At 37.4% G+C, this 20,106-nt stretch overlaps 1 protein-coding gene across 1 annotated transcript in view; it reads left to right on the top strand.

Moving 5' to 3' along the window:
- urahb (urate (5-hydroxyiso-) hydrolase b) overlaps positions 1–20,106 on the top strand; it is an 84,515-nt gene that overhangs the window by 42,633 nt on the left and 21,776 nt on the right. Inside the window, exon 3 of the mRNA XM_039763575.1 lies at positions 1,991–2,126. Within this exon, the coding sequence (XP_039619509.1) occupies positions 1,991–2,126 (136 nt within the window). The remainder of the gene's footprint in view (positions 1–1,990; positions 2,127–20,106) is intronic.

Below are 20,106 nucleotides of genomic sequence, written 5' to 3'. Positions count from 1 at the left end.
CAATATGGCAGCTGACAGTGGCGTCATACCACCGAAATAAGTACGTACATTGATTTCGGTTAGCACAGGGAAGCCGCCTACCAAATTTCGTGAAGATGGGGCCATAAATAAGAAAGTTCAACATGGCGGACGTTGTTGACCGTTATGACCGTTACTCGTAGAATTTCGAAATGAACCCTGCTTAACTTTGTAAGTAAGCTGTAAGGAATAAGCCTGCCAAATTTCAGCCTTCTACCTACACGGGAAGGTAGAGAATTAGTGACGTTTGGAAAATTCAATATGTCGGCCGACAGTGGTGTCATACCACCGAAATAAAATGCACATCGGTTTTGGTTAGCGTAGGGAAGCCACCTACCAAATTACGTGAAGATGGGGTCAGCCTTCTACCTACACGGGAAGTTGGAAAATTAGTGATGTTGGAAAGTTCAATATGGCGGCCGACAGTGGCGTTATACGATCGAAATATGTATGTACATCGGTTTTGGTTAGCGCAGGGAAGTTGCCTACCAAATTTTGTGAAGATGGGGCCATAAATAAGAAAGTTCAACATGGCGGACATTGTTGACCGTTATCTACCGTTATGACCGTTACGTGTAGAATTTCGAAATGAAACCTGCTTAACTTTTGTAAGTAAGTTGTTAGGAATAAGCTTGCCAAATTTCAGCCTTATGCCTACACGGGAAGTTGGAGAATTAGTGATGAGTCAGTGAGTCAGTGAGTAAGTGAGTGAGTGAGTGAGTGAATGACTGAGTGAGTGAGTTAGTGAGGGCTTTGCCTTTTATTAGTATAGATAGACGTCTGCTCAGTTATGCCGCCCATGTAATGTAGTGCCTGTTCATATAAGGCTGTCCGTCAGCGGCAATCCAATAGAAACACTGCCACTAAATATTCACGGGTGAAGGACTTTGCTTATGCAGACGAAGATGTGATGGTCAGGGTGGTGTTTGGCACAAACTCAGCGAAACTGCGAGAGAAACTTTTAAGTGCCGGGTCTTAGCTAACATTAAATACAGCCATGGACATCGCATGAGATGGCACCAGCACAGCTGGGAACCTTTGATGCATGTACACCGAGCGGCTCACTTGAACTGACGCAGTGTACAGACAAAAAGCAACAGTTCCAAAGAGTGCTAAACAAGAACCGAATTATGCTGTTCCTGTTTGAAGTTGATAACTAAAACTGTTCATTCTGAAGCCTTTTTTCGGGTGCAGGACACTAACTCACATGTCACAATATACTGTATGTATATAGTTGGAGACAGGGGCTGCCACAGAGCCCCAAACATCAGACACAACTGACTTGCACATAGTCACAGGTTCAAATTAAGGATATTTATTTACAACCCAACAATCAAAATGAATGATGATTTCTCTCCTTTCTCTCTTCTTCTCCTCCACTCCTCTTACACCCTCAAGTGTTGCCCTCAACATCTCAACTTCGACTTACTGAATAAGGTTGAGCAGCTCTTTTTATCTTGGACCCGGGAATACTTCCAGTGCCAGGTCATAGCCCGATTGAAGTACTTCTGGGTCAGTCAGAAGTTCCCTAAAGCAGGGAGTGTAACTCCCTGTAGCACCCTCTGGTGGCACCCACAGATCCCAGCTGGGTTGCCTCACTGCACAACAAGTTCCTAGATTCCTTGCATGTATCATAATGGGTCCCAAAGCCCAGGAATGCTGACATCTAGTGGGTTGGTGAGGCATATAGATTTGAAGTTAATCCTCCCCTCCATTGTTCTGTCACATTGGCCTCCTGGTTGGTTAATGGAATGGAACCATTCCCAGCCAGGATGCCCACCCATGCATGCGGCCCTTTACTATATATAATCGAGTTATTCATTAATGGAAAAAATGAAAACAAATTATTATTAATATTATTACCACATCCTTACATTTTGCCATTTTGTGAAATTGCATTATCCATTGCATTATAAATTTTATCTTGGCAGTAGTGCAGTGTTGCATATGAACGTCTTTTTTTTTCATTTAGGATCACAAATTCTGATGGTCGCTGTTTTAATCTCCTTACTTCAGAAACATTCACTCCTGGGATATATAAAATTCGTTTTGAAACTGGAGATTACTGGAGTAAATTGGGAGAGGTCAGTTTTTACCCATATGTGGAGGTGAGAAACAATTTTTATACTTTCACTTAATTAATAATTTGTGATAGATACTTCCTGTGTCCCAACCACTCAGAAAATAATGTATTTCTTTCTTCATATCATTGCTATATTGTAATTGTAATAAGTGGGTTTGAAAATATATGGATGGATAACCAGACAGAAATGGCACAATTATTTTTTTATTTTTCATTGATACAGAAAATCTCTTGACACAGGTTTAGCTTTCATAAAAAGTTTCTTCTGACTTCAGCAGTATATAAGAAATTTGTTTAAACAATCTTTAGGTCATCCTGTGTTAGGTTACATAATAATGCTTGATACTTCATTCCAAGTCTGGGAATGCCTGCTTATCCTGCTTACAACAGTTACACAAAATGCAATATAATAAAAAAGCTTAATAGATTAAAATTGTTACATAAAGATTTTCAGTTATGGCATTTCCCCATGGTCAGTATTTTGGATATGTTTTGGATATGTATCACCCATAGTGATTAAGCAATATTTTTAAATCCTACAACAAATTTTTATCACATATTATTGTGACACTACTGAATTCAATTTATTTTTGTGTTTTGTTTTTGCTGAGTGCAGGCACAGAGCACTGTGACAAGTTCTCTGGTAAAATGCAAGTATAAATTTTACAGATAAATGCAGAATTATTATACATAAGGAAATAAATTTGTTAAAGCTCACAGAAAATAAATCAGAAACTGATTAACTTACATAGAACCCAACAATATCTGTCCATTAATTGCTGAACAATGGCTGGTTGACAAGAATGGAAAACAAAAACTCCAGTCAGAAGTATCCATGGAGAAAATAAACCACTCGCGTATCCACGATAAGTTGAAAGAGAGATCATGAACGACAAAGTCACACACGTTCACAGGTTCTGTAGGCCTAGTACAGATCGTTGCCCAACCCCCCTGTGCCTTCCAAGTAGGCCAATCTGATAACAGAATGTTCCATCTGTTTATTGCAATGCTTTCAATAACTGAGTTGAATTTTGTATGGAACATTTGAACATTCTAGACAAGAATGGGCCATTCAGCCCAACAAATCTTGCTAAACATATCCCTTAATTCTTCCAAAATAACATCAAGTCTAGTTTTGAAGGCCTTTAAGGGTCTTGCTACTCATCCCATATATCTATGGTTGTTTGTGTGATGATGGGCAGGAGAATACCTTGGCAGTAGAGCAACAGCACCAAGAGACACCTCAAGATAAAGATAAGAGAAACAGGACAAATGATGGTTAGTTATGGTTTATATACAGTATATTGTATTTCTTATATTCTTTGCACATGACAAAGATGAAGTATGCATAGCTAATAAGCAGCTCTAATCAGAGTATGATTAACTAAAGTAGTCAGTCTTCAGACTGAATTTAAAAGCTGAGACTAAAGAAGCATCTGTTATATAAGCAGGTAAATAATTCCACTGCTTTGAAGCCCTGTTACTAAAAGCTCAGTGTCTCATTGTTATTATTATCCTTGGAATCTTACGTAGCTGAGCACATTGAGGTCTTAATGCACATTCTGTTTGGCAAGTAATGGTAAGTTCAGATAGGCAAACAGGGCATTTGCCATTTAAGGCATTGTATATTGAAATGAAGATTTTGAAATTAGCCTTATGCCTACCTGGGAGCTAGTGTAAAAATTTGAGAACCAGAGTTAAGTATTTGTACTTTCTGATTCTTGCTGCAGTATTTTCAACCAATTGAACAGCCAGTGAATAACACATTGCTACAGTTCATTTTACTAGAAATAAATGCATGAATTCCAATGAAGTGAGTTAAAAACTGGCATAATATTGTGGCCAGCATCATTCTCTCCATTAAAAAAAACTAATTCTCATCTAATCATTCCTTTAACTTACTGATAAAATTAATTATGGATACCATCACAACTGGTGGCGCAGTTGTAGCGCTGCTGCTTCACAGTAAGGAGACCTGAGTTCGCTTCCCAGGTCCTCCCTGCGTGGAGTTTGCAAGTTTTCCCTGAGTCTGCATGGGTTTCCTCCAGGTGCTCTGGTTTTTTCCCACAGTTCAAAGACATGTAGGTTAGGTGCATTGGCGATCCTAAATTGTCCCTAATGTGTGCTTAGCGTGTGGGTGTGTGTGCGCCCTGTGTTGGCTGGGATTGGCTTCAGCAGACCCCGTGACTCTGTGTTAGGATATAGTAAGTGGGATAATGGATGGATCAGTGGACTGAAAGGTATAGTTGGGTGTTGTATGCATACAAGTGAAAATTAAACTTATGTTATGGTAGTTTGCAATGGAAAGTGAAAATAATAAATGTCAGAGTACTGAGCCCTGTGGGACATATTAAAATTCTAAACAAAATAACAGCACATTTCAGTATGTACTGAAATTTATTTGATAAATATGAGCTAAATCCCGGAAGTATGGAAGGTCAAAAATCAAATGCTATCCAACATGTTGACTATGTTGAAATACAAAACATATGCATGTGGGACATTAGATTTTTGGCATGGTTGTATTGTGTCATAATTAAAAACATATGAACCAAATTGTAGCTGCGTTTTTTCCAAAATTACCGAAGTTCAGCAGCTCTAGCATAAAAATTAGATTCAACAAAAACCTGACACTCTGAAATGATTCCACAGACAAAATATCTTTGTTCTTAAAAGTTTTAGTTCAAATTCAAACTAAAACAGCTCACACAAAAAAGAAAAAATTGAAATAACAAAAAAATGAAAATGTTATTGTTAAGAAAAGTTATGTTCATAGCTTACATCTTGTTTCATTTCTTTAAGTTTGCTTATTCAGTTAAATCATTTCCAAACATTTCTGAACCATTTTAAAACAGTCAGAAAACTGTGTGCCTATCCCATTTCTAAACAACTGACACAATTAACACACTGTATCTCAGTTATAGCAAGAGGTTCTATCTCTTACTAACTTACAGGGAGAGAAGACTATACCATTGTCTCTATCTATAAAAGAAATGTATCCATCCATCCACTATCCAGAAATTTATATTCTATTCAAATTAAGCAAACACTAAGCTTTAACTTTCTAAGATTGGCTCTTACATTTCTGGCCCCTAATTGGCTATGCAGAAGCAGAGACAATTACTTTACTCTACTTCAATATGAGCCAATTAACTTACTTTTACATTAACTATTGTATTCAAATCATTAGCAATAACACTACAAAGAAACATTTAAAAAAATTCTTATTTCAAACATTGACTGTTTCTTGAAGCAGGCACAGTTTATTCACGTGTCTGTCCAGTGTGCTGGTTTTGGTCTGCACACAAACGCTTCTGACTGCACATTTGACATCTGGCATTGTCTTGATGACTCGACCCATTACCCAGGAACTGCCTTGTGTAGCTTTATCTACAATTAAAACAACGTCCCCTGGTTCCAAATTTCTTCTTGGTGCAAGCCATTTTTGACGTTCTTGAAGTATTGGCAAATACTCTTTAATCCATCTTTTCCAAAACAAATCAGCCATGTATAGAAATTGCTTCCAGCATCTTCGAATGTATTGTTCATTTTTAGAAAAGAGTTCAGGAGGCATATCAGGTTGTATCTTCATTAATAGCAAGTGATTGGGTGTGAGTGGCTACAAATCCTTTGGTTCATCTGGTGTCTTTGTGAGAGGTCTGTTATTGATAATCGATTCCACTTCTCACATCATTGTTTGAAGACTTTCATCATTAAGTGTTTGTTGGTTTAGTGTTGAGTTTAAAATCTTTCTAATGCTTCTGATTTGTCTTTCCTACAGTCCACTTTGATGAGAGGCTGATGGTGAATTGAAAATCCATTTGATTTCTTTTTGCATCATAACATTGCTGATTTTTTCTTGCTCCACATTTTTAATTGCTTCTCACAGCTCTCTTTCTGCTCAAACGAAGTTTGTTCCAATGTCTGAGTGCATGATTTTAACTTGTCCTCTTCTGCCTCTGCACATAAATCGGCTTATGGCTTGGATACAAGAACCAGTGTCTAAGCTACGTGCAATCTTTATATGCGCAGCTCTGGTTGTTAAAAAATTGAACATTACTCCATACCTCTTGACCAGACTTTGTCCTCTTTTAACTTGAAAGGGACCAAAATAATCAACTCCAACATGAGTGGCGTAACTGTGCTAGCACCAAGGTTATTATAGTTAATGAAAACTAAAATCAAAACTGAAATTATTATTAAAAAAACATTTTCATAAACTGAAATAAAATAATTAACAAAACTGAAATAAAAAACTAAAACTAAATGAAACTATTAACGTAGCTGACTAACTGAAATAAACTAATAATTTACCAAAATATTTTTAGTTTTTGTTTTTGAATGAATATTCTTGCCATTAGTCTTTAACCCTTGTAAGTTTTAACTCTAAAACAGGAAGTCATCCACCACAAGCCGTCTACACATATTCATCCAATGAACGGCAGCTGGTGATTGAGGGCAGGTGTTCACATAGCATTTGCAATGACAGAGCAAGCAGAATATGGGTGCGTAAAGCATGTGAAATAGAAAGTGATTTATGTGCCGCCTTTCTTTGTGCTTGTTGTATATCAAGATGTAATTCAAATGGCTTAAATCAGAATGTGCTGGTCAACAAAACGTTTACCATATGGACAGAAAAAACACGAGGGAGTAACGTTTCAGTTTATTTCTCAAGTGACTGCTTATTGTTGACAGCAATTCACCTGCCACTTCGCACAGGAGAAATCGTTTTTACTTTCTCATATGTGAAGTATAGAGAAAGTAATAATGAAAAATGAAAACCTTGATATTTTGATAAATCTTGATGTTAGAGACCTCCCAAAGTCCTTAAATACCGTTTTTTGGAATTGTGTGTGTGTAAACACGATAACTCAAAAACGCAACTAGATAGATGGATGAAATTCGGCATGTGGTTGTTACACCACAATTGTAGATATGTATTAACTTTTGGGCCAAATCCATCACCCGGAAGTGGTACTTTACCTGAACACACACTCGATTTTTTTTTTCATTCATGCAGCTGCAGAGTCTGATATATTCAACTTTACTTTTACAATAATTGTTCAGTTTGATTTGGTTTGTTGTTGATGGTTCCTTAATGTACATAATATAAAAATATAATCATTGTCTTGCGGTTTACTCCTCAAATATCCATCCCCATATCTGAGTATACAAGAAAGTCTAGGGGAGACCACTCCCGGTTTTTAAAAATAAAACGGCACTGATCGAGAGACTGACTAGGTCATCATACAAAATCTGCATATTGTTGCTAACTAATCACTTTTGCTTTAAAAACATTGTTTAACAATGAAGCGATACAAACATAGGTAGGCAGACGAAGGGAGTCTGCCAAGTGATGAAAAACTAAACATACTAACATACTAAGGGGTTTTTGTATTTATTATATATTAAATTAATTAATTTATCTTTTTTTGTTCATATTCACAACTCAGAATACCTGATATTGCCCCTAACCTTGACAATACATGCTTGTTTTTCTTTGTTTCCCTCAATACAGCTAAGTGGTGTCTGCACTCTGATTCAAGTCTAACAGCCCTGTTTTTCCTAAGCCCCGGTGATTTTCATGAGAAAATATTTTAAAAATTATAAAATTGTGTAAAATTGTTCATATGCAGTATCTAGTTTTGATTATGCTTGTTTTTATCAGACTAAAACAAAACCAGATAGTAAACCATGTAGTGTAGTAAACTTCCACTAACATTAAACTTGTATCCAAATCTGTTAAGTGTATAGTTCTGTCTGATTGTGACACAAAACTAAACTCCATAGGAGCTCCATGCCATAATTACTAAAACTATAACTGAAACTAATAGTTATAAAAATAAAATAGAAATGTCTTTGTGAAATAAAAACTAAACTAAAACTAAAAACACATGATGAAGGAAAACTAAAACTAAACTGAATGTCCAAGTAAAGTCAGAAAAAATATAGCAATAAAAACTAATATAAAAAGGCACAAATATAATAACCTTGGAGATCCTTGTGAAGAATTGAAGGATGTTTAGCTTCTTCAGGCATTGCAGCTTTGTTGAGTCTTCCTCCAACTTTCAGTATTCCATCTTGTATGATCGGGTCAAGTTTATAGATTTGACCGTTCTTTTTCACATAAGCCTATTTCTTTAGAGCCTTTCATTCATCTGGAAATTCTTGCTGTTGACTGAGGTGGATAAGCTCTGCTTCAGCTTTAGACAAGTCTTCTAGAAAAACTGGGCTTGGTTTTAAAGTCAGTTTATACTTTTTCATGTGCTTTGTGATGCGTGATTTTTGTTTTTCTGGATTACTTTTAGACTGACTGACTTCAAGTTGAAATGTTTTTCTTTAATTTCTTAAGTGCAGCAGTATGTCTTTAAACTTGAGGAGCCAAGCCACTGCTTTCTTCAAGTATAGCCAACTGAAAAGTAGGTGATTAATTTGTTGATTTAGTCGGTCACCTCCTCTATTCTTGTCATGTTGACTGTACAAGTTTTAACTTCTGGATCATCTTCAAAAAGTGAATTGTTCACTTAATCTGGTCTTTTTGGCCACTCTCATTCGGGCTTCATTAAGAAACTTGAACCTTGTGACCATGTGGTGCTTTTGAGAAAGTGTTCTATGCTTAGCCGTCTGGATGCTTGATCAGCTGGATTAAGGGCAGATGTGACATATCTTCATTGTGAAAGTTGTGAATGATCTCTGATCACGGAGATTCTGTTGGCAACAAAGGTCTTGAATCAAGTTTTTTTCATTTGAAATGTATTTTAGCACTGTGGTGCTGTCAGTCCAAAATGTAGATTCTTGTAAGGGTGGTTGACACTCACCTTTTAGCATTTTGTCCATTTTGACTGCCACAATCGCTGCTGTGAGCTCCAATCTTGGAATCATGAGATGCTTCAATGATGCAACTCTAGACTTGCCCATCAGGAATGAACAATTGCCCTCTTTTTGCCCTCTTCATTGGTTAAGACAAGATAAATGACAGTGCCATATCCATCTTCACTGGCATCTGCAAAATGGTACATTTGTGCTGACTTTATGGTTCCAAACCAGGTAGGTTTGACGTACCTGTTCACTTTATATTCTGCCAGTAACTATAAGTCATCCATCCATTTTTTCCATTTCTGAATGTGTCTGACTTGTACTTCTTCATCTCACCCAAATTTCTCTTTTGCATAAGTCTCTTAGAATAAGCTTTGCTGGAAGTATGGCGGGTGCTAGAAAACCAAGTGAATCATAAACTGAGCTGACAATAGACAGAATACTGTGCCTTGTAGCCGGCTTGTTTTGTAACTTAATCTGAAATTTGAAACTGTCCATTTCTGAGCACCACTGGACGCCCAGGGCATGTTCTGTGGGACAGAGACTGTGGCTCAAGTCTTGTTCAGGAATAGACAACAAAACTTCTTTGTTGCTACTCACCCACTTACTCAAGTGAAATCCACCTTTGAGGCATAGAGCTTGGATGTCCTTTGCCAGTTTTATTGCTTGTTCTTCTGTTGCCACCGACTTTAAACAGTCATCCACATATTAGTTATTGAGAATGGTGTTAACAGCTTCTTCAGAAAATGTATTTCTGGCATCTTTGGCAGTTCTACGCAAAGCATAAGAAGCACAAATGGGTGAAGAAGTAGCACCAAAAAGATGTACTGTCATTTTGAATTCTTCCAGGTCTTTACCTTCAGGCCACCATAAAAAGCATAAAAGATCAGTGTCTTTATCTGGTACTTTAACTTGGTAGAACATTGACTTAATGTCTGCCATTAATGCTATTGGCTCCTTTCTGAATCTTGTAAGGACGCCGGTTAGGGTGTTAGTTAGGTCAGGACCTTTCAATAATTGCTCATTAAGTGAAGTCCCCTGGTAGATGGCAATGCAATCAAAGACCACTTGACCAATTGAATCTTTGGGCAGCTTACTACTTTGTTGTGTGTGGTCAACTATCTCTTTGTATGGTCCAGCAACCACCCATCCAAGTGCAGTCTTCATAGCATGAGGTCCACCTCCTTGGCTAGGTTTAATTTGCGACTGCTTGAAGATTTCTGGGTAGTTGATTCCTATTAAAAGATCAACTTCAGAGTCAATATGAGATAGATGTACCTCTTTACGATATGCCTACTTATTGATACCTTCTTGTAGTGGAATACTTTCTCTGTTCACTGGAATGGAGACCTGTGTAAAGACCTTTGGCAAATCAATATATTCATCATCATTGAGACCACATACTTACAAATCTGATAAAACAGAACATTGGGTTAGCATTTTTGAATCATTTTCATTATTACTCATAGTTTTGAGGAATACTTGTGTTCTTCTCCCTTGAAGGTTTATTTGTCTCTGGAGCTTTTCATTGCAAATTGTTACTGTACTGCTGTATGTTTCTACATACCTTTCACTTTTCTTAGATTTTACCTTAACAGGAACCACATGCAGCACACATTCTTCACCGGCCCCAGTAAAGCCACAAGTTCCAGTCTCAACTTCCCTTTCTGTAGATGTTGCCACACTGGCTGTAACTTTAGATGTTGCTCAGCTATCTTTTTGATGGGCTGGATATCTGGGTTTTACAAAGAACATGTCTGACACTTCATTCTTTCTTTACAATTCTTACCAAGGTGCCCCTGTTTGATACAACGAAAGCATAAACCTTTAGATTTTAAAAAGTCAGTTATTTCTTTATGTGGCAGTTCTTTGATTTTACTACACTCAGCAAGGGTATGCTGGCCATTGCAGAATACACATGCCTTTTTAATTGCACAGACATCATTAACAGTCTTTTTGACCAAGGTTTCTCGAGTCCCTTTTTCAGCAGCATCAGAAATAATTGTATTGTAATCTCTGGCCACTCTTCAGCGGAAACTCACTCTTGTCGATCCTTCCTTTTTTCTATTTATATGTGTAGTCTTATGAAATGCACTGTGCACAGGATGTAACAGCATTTCAGCTTTGCAATGCAAAAAGTTAATTAGTTCCGGTATGCCTGATCTCTTTTATTTTCTTGACGCTCGTAAGCATACCTCATCCATTCGTTTCTCAAAGAAAGTCGTTTCTTAATAGCACGCACATTATGACTGTTATTGAATTCCCCACCATTCCCTATGTTGTTAATAGTGTTTATACAAATTGAGTGGAAGTTAGTGTAATCTTTCAGAGCCTCCCCATCATTTTGCTTTATCTGATGCCATTTTAATGCTTTATTGAGATATGTGTCTGCCACGAATAACTCATTACCATAATATCTTTAAAGCAAACTTCTGGCTTCAAAGTAGCCTGCTTTTGGTGACATTCGTGAACAGCCTTTAATAATATCTTGTGGAGAACCTCTGGTATACTGGATCAGATAGTCCAACTTATCTTGGGGGTTCTCTAATACAACCCCTACAGCATGATCAAAGGCTCTGATAATGTTCTGTATAAGCCAAGGGGTCACCTAAAAATAAAGGGACATGTCTGTGTGGTACTTTACCACACGGTGCAGGAGGTGATGGAGTAGGAGCTATCTTTTGTTTATTAAAGATTTAGCCATTTCAGTGATTGCTTTCTGACATTCAGCTTGATTCTGAGCTAACACGTCAAAAAGATTGTGTCTGTTAGTGCAGATATTACTCTTTATTTCAGCTCTTCAGCCTGATCGCACGTCTCACAAAAGGTTTCACGCTTCTGTGCTACTTCAATATGGTTTTCTGGAGTTGTCTTTCATGCTTTCGATTTCAGTCTTAAGCTTAAAAAGTAAATCTTTTCTTTGACTTAGATGACCTTTAAGATCTCCAATTACATTCTCTGACTTTGAGTCCATGCTCAGATCACTCCCAACTTCACTTGAGCTATGATTAGATGTTGCCATGACAGCAGCTCAAGTAAGTGACAGCGCGTTTCCAGGCAGCAACAAAATGTCACAATCTAGCACTCTGACAACAGATAACTTCCTTACAGCAAGGCTTCCATGTCTCAGGCAAAAGCACAAGCGATCATCCACCATGTCTTATATAATATCACAGTCTCTTAAATCTTCTCAAGTTCAGGTATGGCAACCTTGCTTTCATTTACAATCATGCAGAGATAGAAGATAAGAGCACAGTACCTCGGGATAGCTCAGTTCTTTTTCTTTCGTTGATGAGTTCTGGAGCACAAGTGTCCTCAATCTCAGATTGTAGTTTCCAGTTCAAGTTCAACACCTTCAGATGGCAAGTTTTCTGATGAAAATGAAGCTGTGTTTTTTTCCAAATTTACCACAGTTCAGCAGCTCTAGCATAAAAATGTGATTCACCAAAAGCCTGATGCGATGAAATGATTCCACGGACAAATATTTTAGTTTTTAAAAGTTTTAGTTGAAATTTAAAGTAAAACAGTTCACACAAAAAAGAAAACATTGAAATAGCAAAAGAAAGAAAAAGTTCTTGTTAAGAAAAGTTCTCTTCAAAGCTTAAATCTTATTACATTTCTTTAAGTTTGCTCATTCAGTTAAATCATTTCCAAATATTTCTGAACCATTTCAAAACGGTCAGAAAACTGTATGCCTATCTAAGTTGAAAATGAGTCTTTCAAGTCCCTGTGTACTAGGACCTAAACAACAACTGACACAATTAACATACTGTATCTCAGTTATAGCAAGAAGGTTCTATTTCTTACTAACTTACAGGGGGAGAAGACTATACCATTGTCTATGTCTATGAAAGAAATGTATATTCTATTCAAATTAAGCAAACACTAATAATTGTTTAATTAAGTTTTTAATTAATTAAGTTTGCATTAAACTTAATTGTTTGTTTAATGCAAAACTTTAACTTTCCAAGATTGGCTCTTACATTTCCGGCCCCTAATTAGCTATGCAGAACTAGAGACAATTATTTTACTCTACTTCAATATCAGCCAATTAATTTACTTTTACATTAACTATTGTTTTCAAATCACTAGCAATAACACTGCAAACAAACATTTAAAAAAATTCTTATTTCAAACATTGGCTGTTTCTTGAAGCAGGCATAGTTTATTAACGGGTCTGTCCAGTGTGCTGGTTTTGGTCTGCACACAAACTCTTTTGACTGCACCTTTGGCATCTGGCATTGTCTTGATGACTCAACCCATTACCCAGGAACTGTGGGGAGTAGCTTTATCTACAATTAAAACAACGTCTCCTGGTTCAAAATTTCTTCTTGGTGCAAGCCATTTTTGACGTTCTTCAAGTAATGGCAAATACTCTTTAATCCATCTTTTCCAGAACAAATCAGTCAAGTATAGAATTTGCTTCCAGCATCTTCGAGTGTATTGTATTCATTTTAGGAAAAGAGTTCAGGAGGCATATCAGGTGGTATCTTCATTAACAATAAGTGGTTGGGTGTGAGTGGCTCCAAATCCTTTGGTTCATCTGGTGTCTTTGTGAGAGGTCTGTTATTGATAATTGATTCCACTTCTCACATCATTGTTTGAAGACTTTCATCATCAAGTGTTTGTTGGTTTAGTGTTGAGTTTAAAATCTTTCTAATGCTTCTGATTAGTCTTTCCCACACTCCACATTGATGAGAGGCTGATGGTGAACTGAAAATCCATTTGATTTCTTTCTGCATCATAGCATTACTGACATTTTCTTGCTCCAAATTTTTAATTGCTTCTCACAGCTCTCTTTCTGCTCAAAAAGAAGTTTGTTCCATTGTCTGAGCGCATGATTTTAACTTGTCCTCTTCTGCACATAAATCGGCGTATGGCTTGGATACAAGAATCAATGTCTAGGCTATGCAAAATCTCTATGTTGCAGCTCTGGTTGTTAAGCAAGTGAACATTACTCCATACCTCTTGACCAGACTTTGTCCTCTTTTGATGTGAAAAGGACCAAAATAATCAACTCCAACATCAGTTAACAGTGGTTGATCAGGTACTAGGCAATCATCTGGATGGCTGCTTCAAGCTCTATTTTCCCTATGGACAAAGATGGCATGTGGCTGTTCAGAGTAACAATCAGGCTCCCTTTCCTTCCATGGTTTCAGAAGATTGACGTGATAAATACATTCACTTGGTCAATGATTTGGTTGTTACACCAAACAATCAACTAATGCTTTTCTTTCTTTTATCTCATAGAGGCCTTGCCAGTGAGACAGTAATTTACAGTGTGAGGTAGGGATGAAGACCATGACCCTGTCTTCAGGTTGGAACTCACAGAAGGTCGAGCCTTGGTTATATAGGCAGGCCTGTGCTGATTGTGCATGGTCCATATTTTCTTTTAAAATGAGTCAAATCTTATTGAATCTCCTGTGTAATTGGGCAATATATCCAAGAATAGTGGAGGAAGGGAGTGGCTCACCCCTCCCCACCCCAGCTTTCTTTTTGGATGTCCATTAGACTAATTTGGGATAGGGATTCCCCATCCACAGCAAGACCCATTTTCACCACAAGTGATTGATTGCTTTTACTGTGGGACCAGTCCCACCTGTGTATAACAGGGAAGGGAAGATTCTGCATCTCAACAGCTTTAAGGGCGTGAGATTTCCCTTGAAATATAATTACACAAGTAGCAAATTTGTACAAGTGCGTTTTGTAGAGGATACATGTCAGACTGGTCCTTCCAAAGCCCCACTGTTGCGGAAGCACACACTGGCGAGCAACAAATGAAATGTTACTCCCTGAATCAATCAGTGCAAAGACTTTATATCTGTTCACTGCCACCACACCTGTGCATGTAGATGGGTTGACTAAAGCAACACCTTATACCTTCCTCCCTTTTACCAGTTTCAGTCAACTGGCAAATTCAACCAAGGACAGTTAGATATAATGTGCCCTGCCTATCTGAACTTGAAGCAGTAGAGGTGAGGTGGAGATTTTTTCTTACCCTGGGGTTGGTCAATGTCATGCTGGTTGGGCTTGTTTCGATGGCCACAATCTTTTTCAAGTATTCGGTGTTCATCTGGATGTTTTGAACACTCGACTTGCATACCCAGCTAGAGACATTTGATGATCTCAATCAGAGAGTCAATGTGCTTCTATGCTTGCCTGCGGATCTGTCGAATAAGAGATTAGGGGAACGTATTTATAAAGTTTTCATAGGTGACCTTTTCAGCTATATGCTTGGGCAAATTAGTTCCTGGCTTTAGCTAGCATCCAAGCTTACTCCACAACTTGTAGGCCTGTCAGCACGTAGGTTACTCTGGAGCAAAACACCATTTGCATCACTGTTTAGCTTGCATGTTTGCAGTCACACTGTAGCATGCAAGGATCTCAGATTTTAACTGATCATAGCCCCCCATGGCTTGCTCATCAAGTTCAAAATAAGCCCTCTGAACCTCACCTGTCAGAAAATGTGCCAGTAATCTGTCTAACCGCCATCTGCTCACAGATAAGGAACAAAGTCTCAGTTTCATCCATGGGACAAAGAGGTAAGAACACGTGGAAGGGTCCAACTAATGGAGTGCCACCCAGGCAGTTAGATGGCTCTCAGACTCTGCCACTTAAGCCCCCTGGTTCACCTCCTGTATTGGCAGCCTCTGGACCTCCTCCATCAGGGCAGCTATCAGTATAGTCAGATTCACTGGCTCTGACATCTTCCAGTAGAAATCCTGCTGACTATGTCATTGCAATAAGACAAAAGGACAGTTAGAGAGAGTTGGGGCATCACAGGGGCGATGACAACTAACACTGCAAAGACAATTACACAGTTTGTAACTGACCACAACTTATCAGACCCTTGGAGATTTCTAAACCCAAACTCTTATGCAACTTTTAATGCAATACAGGAAAACAATACAAGACAAAAGAATTGTTCAAAATATCTTGTAATAAACAAAAATGGACTGATTTTCCATGTAATGTCCCACTTGTCCTCCATTCAGTTGGATACAGGCTCGGAGTAATAAACTTAATAAGTTATAGTGTAATGAAAATTGCATAATTAGATCTGGACCACCCTGTAGTCACCAGTGCATCATTGCTACTCAAGAATTGATTGCTTCTTTGTAGATAACAATTTCTTGCCTATGATTAAATCTTGTAAGTACGATGCTCTTGTTATTTCCAACCATGCCCCTTTGATCTTGGAGCTAAAATCATTATGCCCCATATACTCATCTTGCAGATGGCGTCTTAATTCACTCTAATTAGTAGATGAGAACTGTACAGAATTTATATCCAAAAAATCATTTTTTTCTTAGAGACAAATACATCCTCAAAAGGTTTCTGCAGGTATACTCTGGGAAACTCTGAAGGCCTTCTTAAGACGACAAATTATCTGATATTTTTCCAACAGAAATAAATTTGGAAGCCAAGAAGGTATCAGAGCTAATTAGCGAAATTACTAGAATAGATCAAAAACATGCCAGGTGTCCAAGTGAGGCACATCATAGGAAAAAGCAGGCTCTGCATTCAGAACTCATCAAATTAACAACTGAAGAAACTGAACAACTCATTCAATTCAAGACATCAAACTATGAACATGGAGAAAAAGCAAATAAAATCTTAGCTCAACATATTCACAAGCAAGAAGTTAACAATGCAATCTTAGCAATCACCAACACAGATGGAGACAAAATCATTTACCATAAAAATATAATGCACACATTTAGAAACTGCTATAAATCCTTATATTCTACTGAGTCTAAAGAAGACAAGACACAATCTAATGCATTTCTGGATGCATTACAGATACCACAAATAGATACTCCTATTGTAGAGGAATTGGATAAACCTCTGGCACTATCAGAATTACTAGATGTTATAAACTCACTTCAGAGTGGGAAAGCAGCAGGCCCTGATGGCTACCCTGCTGAGTTTTCTAAGAAATTCTCAACTCAGCTAGTACCTCTTTTATTAGCAACATTTACAGAAGCTAGAAACAATACAATTGTTCACCAAACTTTTTGCCAAGCATTAGTTACTGTCTTTCCTAAACAAAATAAGGACTTATTACAATGTGCATCATACAAACCAATTTCACTTCTGAATAATGATGTTAAGTTACTCTCCAAAGTCGTAGCTAGAAGGATGGAGAAACTGCTCCCTTCAATAATACGACCAAACTGGATTTATTAAAGGCAGACACTTAGCTTAATCTTTGACACCTGTTTAATGTAACACATTCACCAACAAAGTCATCCTAAAGATGAAATTATCATTGGATGCATAAAAAGCATTTGATATGATTGAATGGAACTATGTTTTCACTACACTGGAGAAGTTTTGGTTTGGCCTGAACACTTGCGCATGGATCAAACTGCTATATACCAATCCAAAAGCTTCTGTTTGTATTAACAACATTAATTCAAACTAGTATAAACTAGAAGGTGGTACCAGAAAATGATGCCCCCTGTCAACACTGCTTTTTGCAGCCGCCACTGAGCCACTGGCAGTTCACTGTCGAAATGCTTATGAGATAAAGAGGATTATCAGAGAAGGACTTGAACAGAAAATTTCTCTATATGCAGATGATATGGTACTGTATATATCTGATCCACAAAATACTGTGCCTCCAGTCCTAATAGCACTAACAGACTTTCAAAAGATTTCTGGTCTCAGAATCAATTTGAATAAAAGTGTGCCCTTTCCACTGAATTCTCAAGCACATAATATTAGATTGGACACCTTCCCTTTTATCATCGCAGATCAGTTTAAATACCTGGGGTAAACATCACAAGTAAACATAAAATTCTTTATCAACAAATTTTGGCATCTGTATGGCAAAAAATCAAGCAAGACTTGCATAGATGGTGAATCCTTCACTTCACTTTAGCTGGAAGAATTAACACTGTTAAGATAAATATCCTTTCTAAGCTTCTCTTTTTATTTCAAAACATTACAATATACATCAATTAATCATTTTTTAAGAAATTATATTCAACCATACCCTCATATATTTGGAATTCAAAACATCCACATATCCAAATGGTGACCCTACAAAGACCTAAGGTCGGAAGGTGGCATGGCTCTACCTAACTTTCAGTTTTATTACTGAGCAGCAAATATACAAGCTATAAAAACCTGGACATTGACACAAATAAATGAACATGCACAGGCTTGCTCTGCAATAGAAATAAAATCCTGCAGTTACTTCTTTATATTCCTTGGTTTGTACCCCAATAAATACAAGTTATTGCCAATATACTAACATCATAATTGTGCTTCACTCACTCAGAATATGGAACCAATGTAGGAAGTATTTTAAGATAGAGAAGCTTTTATCTGTGGCACCTCTGCATGAGAACCACCTTTTTCCACCCTCTCAAACTTATGCAGTTTTTAACATCTGGAAAACATTCAGGATTAAATCACTTAGAGATCTGCACACAGACAAGTCTTTGCATCCTATGAGCAATTACACTCCAAATTTAACTTTCCAGGAACACATTTCTTTCACTACCTTCAAATCTGAAACTTTGTCAAACAGGATCTGCCCAATTTTGTCACCTCCCACCTACCTCTATGCCAGAAAAAATATTGATCAGTCTTGAGGACTCAGACAGCATTTCAATAGTATTTAAAACCACTTTACAGTCCCTTCCTTTCAAAGATCCAAGAGTACAGCAATGCACAGAATTCACTTGAGCTCCATGAGCACAAAGCATACAATTATTCAACTCAAAATTATATATTGAGCACATATGTCTCGCCTAAAATTGTCCAAATGTTTCCATGGCAAAATCCAACCTGCGAATGCTGCAATCAAGCTCTAGCCTCACTGGGAATGTTCTTTGATTTTGACAAAATCAATAAAATCAACAGGCACCAAGACTATGTAGGTACTAAAGGTAATATACATGTGCACTTTTGAAAATAGGTAATAGAATAAATAAAAAATGTTTAGTATCTCTAGCTCTATGTGTACTTTTAATGCCTTTCCTCTGTATTTGTGTGTGTGTGTGAATGTCTCTTTACTAGCGCTCCTTTTCTCAAGTGTGTTTCAGTAAAGCCTAGTTCTCAGAGTCAGTCATTATTTTCAATGCTACATTCTCACCTCCTGTCTAGTTTTATACTTGCCATCTTTGAATTCAACTCTCTCAGTATATGTCCTACACCATTACTCCTCATCATGCATCTTACCTCTAACACTTCCTCTTTTGTTTCACCACCAAAGGGAAACTGACCAATCAAATGGCTCTATGGGACTGGACACACAGACCTTAGTGTTTTAATATATAGTAGATATAGTAACAAAGGACATGCATGCACTGGTATCATTGGCGCTATCTATGATATAATTGTGACTTGAAGACTGTTTACCTGCTTCCTTACCATTGACAATGGATGTTACTTTGCTAATGATTTTAACATGTCTTATTTGTTTGTTTACTCTAGTTGATTATATCTTATTTGTATATAGATAGGTTGCAAATGCATTGTACATGCATTGCATTTAAACTACAAACTTTAAATGCATCGTTACCAAACAGACACAAATCTGATTATATTTTACTCTGCAAGATGCAAATAAATAATCTGACAACTTCCTTTGTTCTGGGGTTCAACATTATGAGTGTGCCAGAGCGCCAGAGTTTGTTTATTTCACACCATGTTATAAAGCATCACTAATTATTATGAGGACACCCTGTGACCAAATTGAAAATTACAGGAACTGCAGAAGAGAAAATTTGGCTTACTCAGTGAAAAACAGTGATGCCCCATCTACGGCAATAACATTATTATCTGGTGATGTCTAAGGAGATGATTGGTCAACTTTTTCCTATCACCCATCCCAAGGGTCACTGTATATAGTCTATCATCTCACTTTTCTAATCTGCCTGATCTAAAAGTATTCCCTGGTCAGAGTTTTAAAGGGACCTCTTTCTCTAAGTTAGTAGAGTCAACGTACCTGTAGGGGAACACTGACTTGGAAAGGAGAAAGAGAAAAAGTAGGAGGAAGCCTTTTGTGAGTATTGTGTGACATTATATTCTAATGTCATCTAAAACATCACCTAACAAAGAAGGTATTGTGGTAAATAAAATAATATATATATTCTTGACTGAGAGGTCATGAACCCAAGAAAGATCATTGAAATTAGTGTGGAGAGAATCCTGCTGATAAATGAGCAAAAACT

The sequence above is a fragment of the Polypterus senegalus genome, chromosome 9, assembly GCF_016835505.1.
Source record: "Polypterus senegalus isolate Bchr_013 chromosome 9, ASM1683550v1, whole genome shotgun sequence".
Lineage (NCBI taxonomy): Eukaryota > Metazoa > Chordata > Cladistia > Polypteriformes > Polypteridae > Polypterus > Polypterus senegalus.
The sequence above is the reverse complement of the archived record's forward strand: the minus strand, read 5'-3'. Positions and strand labels throughout refer to the sequence as shown.